The sequence below is a fragment of the Grammomys surdaster genome, unplaced genomic scaffold (assembly GCF_004785775.1).
Source record: "Grammomys surdaster isolate TR1022 unplaced genomic scaffold, NIH_TR_1.0 166, whole genome shotgun sequence".
NCBI classification, from domain to species: Eukaryota; Metazoa; Chordata; class Mammalia; order Rodentia; family Muridae; genus Grammomys; species Grammomys surdaster.
Genome location: NW_021604614.1, coordinates 2145523 through 2156045, shown reverse-complemented (window position 1 = coordinate 2156045; position 10523 = coordinate 2145523). Strand labels below are relative to the sequence as shown.

The 10523-nt window shown below is 49.9% G+C and overlaps 1 protein-coding gene across 1 annotated transcript; it reads left to right on the top strand.

Annotated features, from left to right (window-relative positions):
• The first annotated feature begins 8669 nt into the window (after positions 1 to 8669).
• Cldn3 (claudin 3) lies at positions 8670 to 10132 on the top strand. The gene has a single exon (XM_028766154.1). It carries the CDS (start codon positions 9093 to 9095, stop codon positions 9750 to 9752), a length of 660 nt encoding a protein of 219 aa, XP_028621987.1. The 5' UTR covers positions 8670 to 9092; the 3' UTR covers positions 9753 to 10132.
• The last annotated feature ends 391 nt before the right edge of the window (positions 10133 to 10523 follow it).

The following is a 10523-nucleotide window of genomic DNA, read 5'->3' as shown; positions in this document are numbered from 1 at the left end:
GTAGAGCCCCTGCCTAGAATCCCCCAGTTAAGGGCTCCGGACATGGTTCTGTAGTAAAGCTTACGTTTCAGATCATCTTGGGCTACTGAATGTAATACTGACTCATAAAACCACAACAGCCTTGGAGGTGTAGCTCAGTTGGGAGAGCGCTGGCCTAGTGTGCACAAAACCCTAGGTTCAGTTTCCAGAACTGCATAAAACTGAGTGTGATGGTGCATGTTTATAACCCCAGCACTCTGGAAGTAGGAGCAGGAGAATAAGGCATCCATAGTCATCTTTAGCTACTTCAGAAGTTGTGAAGTGGACTCCAGAAGGGAGGTGGGACAATCGCCTTGTCAACACTTGTCACTGTCAACATTTTAAACGGTAACCATCCTTGTGGGTGGATAGTGGTACCACCCTGTGGGTTTCTGTTTCCTTCACTGATGATAATGATTATTATTATTATATTTTTGTTTGTTTGTTTTTCAAGACAGGGTTTCTCTGTGTAGTCCTGGCTGTCCTGGAACTCACTCTGTAGACCAGGCTGGCCTCGAACTCAGAAATCTGCCTGCCTCTGCCTCCCAAGTGCTGGGATTAAAGGCATGAGCCAGCACTGCCCAGCTGTTTGTTTACTTTTTTGTTTTATTTTTTCAAATATTTATTTATTTTATTTATATGAGCACACTGTAGCTGTCTTCAGACACACCAGAAGAGGGCATCAGATCCCATTACAGATGGTTGTGAGCCACCATGTTGTTGCTGGGAATTGAACTCAGGACCTCTGGAAGAGCAGTCAGGGCTCTTGACCACCAAGCCTAGCCATCTCTCCAGTTTATTTGTTTACTTTTTAAGACAGGGTCTCATGTAGCTCCGGCTATCCTTAAACTATCTGTATAGTCAAGGATGAATGATCTTGACTTTGATTCTCCTGCTCCACCTTCTGACCGCTGGAATCATCCACCACACCCAGTTAACGGTTCGTGTGTTGCTAGAGATAGAACCCTGGGGGGGGGGGACGCTTCATGTGCTAGGCAAGCATTGCATCACCTCATCCCCAGCCACATCCCACCCCTGTTCCTATTGACCCTCCTCCCATCCTCCCTCCCACCTTTGATAGGTACTGTTCTGTTGTTGCTGTTGTTTGTTGTTTATCAAGACACCATCTGATATCACAATATCACCCTGCCTGGCCTGGAACTCACTCTGTAGACCAGGCTAGCCTCACACTCTGCCTCTGTCTCTCAAGCACTGGGGTAAGAGGCAAGCGCACCACCACCTGGCAATAGCTACTCCTCTACTCTAACGTCTATGACTCCACCTTTTTCTCGGACTCTACATGTGGGTGAAATCGCTCATTTCCCTTTATTCCCCTGAACTGATGTCCTCCAGGGCCATCAGCATTGTTGAAATTGACAGGCTTTTATCTGGTTAGTATTCCACAGTGTGTGTTTTATTTTATATTTTTTCTTTTTGTTTTTCAAGACAGAGTTTCTCTGTGTAGTCCCGGCTGTCCTGGAACTCACTCTGTAGACCAGGCTGGCCTCGAACTCAGAAATCCACCTGCCTCTGCCTCCCAAGTGCTGGGATTAAAGGTGTTAACGTCATGTGCCACCACTGCCCGGCTGCACAGTGTGTATCTTAATTCCTCCTCCTCCTCCTCTTCCTCCTCCTCCTCCTCCTCTTCCTCTTCCTCCTCCTCCTTCTCTTCCTCCTTCTCTTTTTCCTTCTCCTTCTCTTCATTCTCCTTTCTCTTTTTGCTTGTTTGTTTGTTTTGAGGTGGAGTCTCATTGTAGCCCAGGCTGGACTGGGTTTCACTATGTAACCAAAGCTAGCCCAGCCTTGAACTCCCTGCCTTCTTCCTGCTTCTACTACTACCTCCCAGCGCCGAGATAACAGGTGTTCACCACCATGCCCCGGGTTTCTTTATCCATTCACTTGTCGTCTCCACTCCCTGGCTATTACGTAAACAGTCACAGTATGCATGAGGCATGGGTGCCTCTTCCGTGCCCTGATTGTGTTTCCTGTGTCTAAGTACCTGAGGCAGGATAAAAAGGTGGAAAGGTCTGAGGATGGGAAAAGGGAAAGGGACGCTTCACTCTGGAGTCTCACCGGAGCCTCTGGCCACTTGAGGGATAAGCATTGCAGTACGGATAACAAGCGCTCAAGGCTTATCTCCATTCCCAGTTGCAAACCTGCAATTTTCTAGGCATCTCACCAGAAATGCCATCCACCAAGAAAAGTATATACTTCCACCCCATCCGACCCTAGAGAGCCCATAACCTTACCAGATTATAAACCCATGCAAGGCATCTCTGTCTATCCCGTCTGCCGTCTCACTTATGAAGAAACAAAGAGAAAGGGCTTTCCTAGAAATCTTTTGAGCGCCACCAATATTGTATATGGGGGAGCCGGAGAGAGGGCTCTTACTGCTCTTCCAGAGGAGTTAGGTTCCCAGCATCCATAACGGGCATCTCACAGCTCTGGGGGATCTGATGTCCTCTTCTGGGTCTCAGGGGCTGTGCACATGTGGCACAGAGTTACACAAACACAGACATACAGGCACATATACATAAGTAAAAATAACTTTAAAATGGTGTATGGAGTCTCATGTAGCTGCTGCAGATGCTGATACCTACACCTGGGTGTGTCTTTCTTTCTGAGTACCTCTTTTTCTCCTCTCATGCCTAAAGCTTGTATTAAAATATCTGATTTATTTATTCTTTTTATTTATTTGAGACAGGGTCTGTCTGCCAGTGGTTTATTAGTTGGTTGGTTTGGTTTGGTCTGATCTTTTGAGAGTCTCACGCTGTATGCCAGGCCAGCCTTAAACTCTAAGCAGTCCTCTAGCCTCTGTCTCTTATTGGGGTTGCTGGTTTTTGTTTTTTGGTTTTTGTTTTTTGGTTTTTGGTTGTTTTTGGTTTTTGGTTTTTGGTTTTTTTGTTTTTTGTTTTTTGTTTTGAGATAGGGTCTGTCTATGTAGCCTTGGCTGTCCTGGAACTCACTATGTAGACCAGGCTGGCCTCATAGAGATCTCCCTGTATCTCCCTTCCAGGACTGGAATGAAAGGTGCCACTATAGCTGCCCGGCTATATCAAAATATCTTTTAATTTATTTATTTTTATTTCATGTACATTGGTGTTTTGCCTGAATATATATCTGTATGAGGGTGTCAGGTCCCCTAAAACTGGAGTTATAGTTGTGAAATGTCATGAGAGTGCTGGGAATTGAACCCTGGTCTTCTGGAAGAGTAGCCAGTGCTCTTAACCGATGAGTCATCTCTCCAGCCCCTAAAATATCTTTAATAAAATCTCCATCTATGGACCAGGTGTCCTGGTGAACACCTTTCATCTTAGTACTCTGGAGGCACAGGCAGGTGTACTGGTTCAAGGCAGCCTGATCTATCTAGTGAGTTCCAGGCTAACCGGGACTACCACATGGTGAGACCCTGGTGTTGGTGGTGGTGTTGGTGGTGTTTGTTTGTTTGTTTGTTTTCATCTCTGATTCTGTTTCATGCTGGCTCATCTTGAAGTTCTTATCTGCATCAAACCTGCAGATTCCTGTTTAGCCTGAGTCGAGGTCCCTGAAAGAGTAAGGTATTAAATCTTAGGCTGCGGCGGGTCGGCCCTGTTTTGCTCTCAGTTCACTCACCAGTGACACACTCAGTAATGAAATAGCTCGATCCTTTGATAATTTTAAACTTTTCTCTACATTCCTTTATTCATTCACCCTGTAGGGGCAGGCTGAGTGTGCGTGTGTGTGTGTGTGTGTGTGTGTGTGTGTGTGTACGCGTGTGCATGCTCTTGCATGTGTGCCCATGTGTGTGTGTGTGTGTGTGTATCTGCATCACAGCAAGCGTGTAGAAGTCAGAGAACAACTTTCTGAGAGTTGGTTCTCTCCTCCCACGATGTGGGTCCAGGAGACCGAAGTAAGGTGGCTCTGGGCTCAGAGGCAAGCCCCTGTAAACCACGAAACCGTCTCACCAGTTCTTCTTCTGAATTGTTTTCCCTATTGGGCATAATAAATAACGCCCATTGCCACCAACAAGACACAAGGCTTCCGTCTTCTTCACCTCTCCCCAGCAACCACCATCCCCTGCCTTTTTGATACAGTCATTCTATCTCCAATGAGGCAATAGCTCATGGTTTTGGTTTCCCTTCACCCATTTTTCAATTGGGCTATTTGTCTTTCAATTACTGAGTTATAAGACCTGTGGCAGATACTGAGCGCAGGGCTGATTGGAGGTGTTTACTAGGAGCCAAAGTCTTATTTGTGGAGTCCCTGAAGTTTGGCCCTTGGGCACGGATACTATCCTGCTTGGCTGTATTCAGCCCTGCCCAACAGATCCACCTCAAAAACAAGCCAACTCTTCCTGACCATCCCCCACCACCACCCTGTCCAGAGTTTCAGAGCAAATCCTTCCTCCTGGATGAGGAAACCAGCTAGAGAATCGAGCACAGGCCTTACTCAAGGTCTCCAGGGTTGACTAGCACAGATCTGAGTCCATATCATTTCTCTGTGTAAGGTTGTGCCCTGCCCTGCTGGTTTCTATTTTTACGCACAGGTACGTGGCTGTCCATCTCTTTACAGTATTAAGACATGAGTCACGGGAACATAGTTTCCCCTTTTTTACAAGGGTAGAAACTGAGGTTGGAAAAGTCATCGAAATTTTTCCTCAGCCTCAGAGACAAACAGGGATCATAGTCCACGGTGTCCAACCACAGTACAACCAGCAGTTGGAGCGGCCTAACTTGCTTCTAAATTCCTGTGACCTCCAGCATAGTGTTAGGATGATGGATTCCCATCAATGTTTTCTTTTCCTTTTCTTCCTTCTTCTTTTTTTTTAAAAAAAATGGGAGAAAGTTTATTTTGGCTTATAGTTCCAGAGGGAGAGAGTCCATAATGGCAGATGTAGCTTGGCAACAGGCAGAGGTGACAATAAGAGGCAGGAACGGGAAACAGAGGTCACATCTGGAAGGTTCGGTTGGTTGGTTTTAGTTTTGGTCAGACAGGGTTTCTCTGTGTAGCCCTGGCTATCCTGAAACTCGCTCTGTAGACCAGGCTAGCCTCAAACTCAGAGAATTTGAGATCCACCTGCCTCTGCCTCCCAAGTGCTGGGATTAAAGGCATGTGCTTGGCTTGTTTTGTTTAAGAAAGGGCCTCACTATGTAGTTCTAGCTGGCCTGGGACTTTCTATGTAGACCAGGCTGGCTGTGAATTCACAAATATCTCTTGCTTCTACCATCCAATTACTGTGATTAAAGGTGAACATCACCACTCCAGGTTTCCCCCACCCGCTTTTGTTTGTAGTATGGATGTGTGTGCCCATGTGTGCAAGTTGTGCACACACATGTTTGGAAATATGTGGAAGCCAGAGACACTCTGGGCATCTTCCTCAATGGTTTCCCCATGTTATTGTTGAGGCAGGATCTCTCACTAAATCTGAAACTCCTCTATTTGGCCATACCTCCCCAAGGACCCCCCTGTCTCTGCCTCCTGGGGCTTGGGACTACAAGTGAGAGGGGTTGTACTCAGTTTTATTATTTTATGTTTTGATTTGTTTTATTCTGTTTTTCTGAGACAGAGTTTTCTCTGTGTAGACCTGGATGTCTTGGACCTCGATTCGTAGACCAAGCTAGCTTCAAACTCTGGGGTCCACTTCCTCTGCCTCCCAAGTGCTGCGTCTAAAGGCTTCTGACATCACCTTGGGTTTTTTTAATGTGGGTTTCAGGGCATAGGACCCAGGTCTTCGTTCTTATGTGGCAAGCACTTTACAGACAGAGGTGTATTCCCAACCCTCACTGCGCTCCCCCATCCAAGGCGTACCACACCAGCACTCCATTAAAGACAGGCACCTTAATTTCATTTATTAAGTACCTTGGGCTTAAACTTCTTCCAGAAAAGCCCTGACCCAGCCCCAACTGGGCTTTGTGGCCGGGCACTCCCAGCCCTGCCCATCAGGACCAACCCAAGACCTTTGCACTAAGAAGAAACAGAGTCTGGTTTCCATGTGGACTTTTTATTGGAATCTTCTGTCACCCCAGGGTTTGAGCTCTGAAGAGAGAGGGTGGAGTCTGGGTGTTTGTGATTTGAGTGTTGGGGGTGTACCAGGAAAAAAAAACCCTCATAGGCCCAACTCACTGAAGCTCGAACCTTTATTTTGTTTGGTTATTCAGTCTGTGTGTGTTTTGAGTGTGTGTGTGTATATGAGTGTGTATATAAGTGTGAGATTGTATGTCAGTGTGTGTGTATCTGTGTGTGGGGGTGGGGTGTGTATAAGTCTATGAGAGTGTGTGTGTGTGTATGTGTAAGTGTGTGTAAGAGTATATGTCAATGTGTGTGAGTATAAATGTAAGACTGTATGTTAGTGTGTGTATCTGTGTGAGAATGTGTGTGTGTATGTAAGTATGTGTAAGAATGTAAGTCAGTGTGTGTGTGTGTGTGTGTGTGTACTGCAGCAAGCCTGTGGAGGTCAGAGAACAACTTTGGGGATGGGCTTCTTTTGATCTTTGAAGTAACAGGGATCAAACTCAGGTTGCCAAGTTTGCCGGCAAGGACTTTTATCCTCTGGACTGGCTGCTTCCTGAAAGCACTTCATCTAGCTGAATGGATCTCAGGTTTCTAGCTAATTGCAAAGCCCCTGGGGTCCTCACAACACAGCAATGTCCCTGGACACAGAGCTCTGGCAGGACAGGTTGCGGAAACAAGAGAAAGTGCTAAGTCAATTACCTCTCTGATTACCCAGCCCTGTTCTAGACATCGGGAGTGCCACGTAATAAAACAGGCAAAAATGCTTGTCCATCTTAGAACATTCTGAATGTCCCGGTGGTGGTAACAGACCGGAGCAGAGACAAAGAGACAGAAATAAATGAGAAACCAAGCGTGGCCTCGCTCACAAAGAAGCTCACCACCTACACAGGGCAGGCAAAACAATCTTGAGTTTAAGGCCACCCTGTGCTACACAGTTCAGCTCTGTGAGGGAAGAGGAGGAGGGAAGGGGAGGGAGAGAAAAGAGTAAGGGAGGGAGAGAAGGAGGGGAAAGAGAGGGAAAAAGAAAGGAAAGCCAGAGGCCACTTCAGACAAAGTCAAATATGAAAGAAAACAAAGGTATCAGAGAGGAGGGGATTCGAGCACTCAGGAGGCAGAGGCAGGTGGATCTGTGAGTTCGAAGTCAGCCTGGTCTACAGCACAAGTTCCAGGATAGCCAGGGCTACAACAGAGAAACCCTGTCTCAAAACAAAACAAAACAAAACAGAGAACAAGGCATTGTGGGTAAGAAGCTGGAAGTTTTGTGGCTGTCCTTTCTGTTTGGGTACAGGGTTCCAAGCCACCCACACTGACCTCCAGGATCAGCTGGGGAGGATCTCGATGTGGTGCTTACTGACATGCCATCTCTCAGAGTTTATTCAGTTCCAGGGACAGACCAAAAGCTTCCTTCAGGCTGGCCAAGCCCTCTACCCAGTGAGCTACATCCCCAGCCTCTGAAACTGTGAAAAACTTGGGGGCAGCGTCAGTTAACCATGTGGGCAGCTGCAGGAGTGTCTCATGGAGAAAGGACCCCAACCACATGGAGAAAGGACCCCAAACACGGGTCCTCGAAGAGGATGTATAGGAATTAACCAAAAAAGCTATCCCTTAGCTGTGGTAAGGGGAAGAGACAAAGGGAGGAGTCGGAGCATGAGCCTCCCCAAGGTGTGCCCAGAGGCAAAGGGGACTGGTGTTTGGGGGAAGAGGGTTGTGTTTGTTTGTAGTTTGTTTGAGCCAGGGTCTCATGTAGCCCATCTGGCTTTGAATTCTCCGTGTAGCCAAGAACCAAGATGGTCTCCTGCCTGCCTCCACTTTCCCAAGCGCTGGGATTACAGGCATGACGCACTGCTCAGGGCTTTTGCACGTGAGTCGTGTTTTATTTCGAGACACAGTTTCACTGTAGAGCTCACTCGGACCTTGAACTCATAGCCATCTTCTTGCCTCAGTCTCAGGCATGAGCCAACACACCAGGCTAGATGTCTTCTTTTCTGCGTGTATCAAATCTCTTTCCCAGTTTTCACTCACCCTGATACTCACTCTGCCCCGCCCCCAAAGGGAAAACAAAACAAACAAAAAACCCAAGACTCCGAGAATCTCAGTAGGGAAAAGCAGCTTCTGGGTGGGCCGGCAGTTGGGCTAAGCCATGTAGGCCTGCCACCAGCCCAGGTCACATGAGGGGGTTGGACAAGAATTTGAACTCAACACCTGACCCTGGGGTGCAGGGTGGGCTCTGCAGGTGGGCATCGTCCCTGGCTTCAGAGTTCTGTATATCTGAATATAGACAATACCACCAGCCTGCATCACGCTGCCCTTGGGCAAGGCCAGCGTGCTTGTCTCAAAGCCGGAGGGACCCGGAGCAGGTGCTACAATTCCATCCACCTTCGGCGACAAACAGCCTCAGCCACGCCCCCACCTGGGTCCTCCCAGTCCGGGTCCTCCAGAGGAACTGGCCGCGCCTCCATCCTACGCCTCCAGCGCTAAAGAGGACGGAGGTGGGGGCACGAGAGAATAAAGCAGTTTACAATTGGTGACTTGCGCTTCAAATCCCCGAAGCGCCCCTCCCACTCTGTATACCTCCAAAGAATTCGTTATGCTTAAGGAGCTAGGGGAGGTTGGGAGGGGAGGGAGTTCAGAGGACCCCGCCCTCCCTCGATACACCCCACCCCCCTCACACACACATACACTTCCGCACTGAGGTTCTAGCTAAATCCTTTCTCCCATGGTGAAGGGGGTTGGGGAGGACGGACCAGACTGGACGGGACACACGTCACTGTCCCCTGGGCCAGAAGAGCGAGCTCCACCCTCCTCCTCTGGGCACCAAGCTAAGTCCAACCCACCCCATCCTAGAGCCAACCCAGTCTCAGAAGCCAAGTCTCCAAAGCCACAGACAGGTGCAGGGGCAGTCTCCGTGCAAGCCTCAGGAGAGGAGCCGTTAGCGCGCTCCGTCCTTTGTCATCCACCCGTGTTCCCGGCGACAGACGTCCGTCAGTTTTCGAAGGGCAGTTGGTTCTCAGGTGCAGCGGCCGCGATCCCTGGTCTCCCAGTCCCCGGAGGTGCCCGGCCGAGCCGGTTCAAGTCCAGCAGCCATGTCCATGGGCCTGGAGATCACCGGCACGGCACTGGCCGCGCTGGGCTGCCTGTGCACCATCGTGTGCTGTGCGCTTCCCATGTGGCGCGTTTCGGCTTTCATCGGCAGCAGTATCATCACGGCGCAGATCACCTGGGAGGGTCTGTGGATGAACTGCGTGGTGCAGAGCACCGGCCAGATGCAGTGCAAGATGTACGACTCGCTGCTGGCCCTGCCTCAGGACCTGCAGGCCGCCCGAGCTCTCATCGTGGTGTCCATCCTGCTGGCCGTCTTCGGGCTCCTCGTGGCGCTCGTGGGCGCCCAGTGTACCAACTGCGTACAAGACGAGACGGCCAAGGCCAAGATCACCATCGTGGCGGGAGTGCTTTTCCTGTTGGCGGCTCTGCTCACCTTAGTGCCGGTGTCTTGGTCGGCCAACACCATCATCAGGGATTTCTATAATCCGCTGGTGCCCGAGGCCCAGAAGCGGGAGATGGGAGCTGGGTTGTACGTGGGCTGGGCTGCCTCCGCGCTGCAGCTGCTAGGGGGCGCCTTGCTGTGTTGCTCCTGTCCACCACGCGAGAAGTACGCACCCACCAAGATCCTCTATTCTGCGCCGCGATCCACCGGCCCTGGCACCGGTACCGGCACCGCCTACGACCGCAAGGACTACGTCTGAGGGGCCGGGTGCACGCAGATCGCACTAACACCACTACCAACAGTCCATGTACCCCACCGGTCCAGCGTGCAGCCTCGGGTCAGAGACCACCCGCCACCTTCCAGATGGTGACAGACGCCACGCAGTTTGCTTGCTAGGCTGGAAGAGGACAGTCAGGCTGGCGTCCTCTTACCCCCTCTTCTCCGGCTGCCACCTGACTACCGGGCCTAGGAACTGTCCAAGCCGAATGGACAAAGAAACCTCGCCATTCCCAAGTCCAGGCTGGGGTAGTCACCGCAGCTACTTTCCAGCCCCGCAGTCGGAACAGCGGGCAGAGACAGGCAAACCATAAAACGGGCCGTTTCATATTTTTCAATAAAAGCCTTTCTTTTTTTTTTGCAGTCGCTAGAGCCTCCTTATCCTGAACGCCGCCACACAGGCCACCACCTCCCCTACCGGGCACCTGCTGGGGAGTGTCCCTCGAATAGCCAGCCCTCCCCATGGGCAGAGAGCTTTAAGCAGCTTACAGGTTCAGTAAGGAGAAAGTGGGGGGTACACTTGAGTTTGATGCTCACTAGGTGGGTAACCCTTGAGAGGTATTCCGGGACTAATCTTAACAGACCCTATGGCAAGGTTTATCTAGCTATTCAGTCAGAGGACTTCTGAGGAACACGGCTGGTGAGGGGCTAGGGGAAGAAGGCAAGGACCCTTCTCAGGGATGGACTAGTTGGTTTGTGCTCGGATCCATAGCGTTGCTCTGGGCATTTGGGGTGGCTGACGTGCGGGTTAAAG

What these genes read in the sequence shown, in the direction of transcription:
- Cldn3 (XM_028766154.1), top strand. Translation starts at nt 9,093, where the DNA reads ATGTCCATGGGCCTGGAGATCACCGGCACGGCACTGGCCGCGCTGGGC.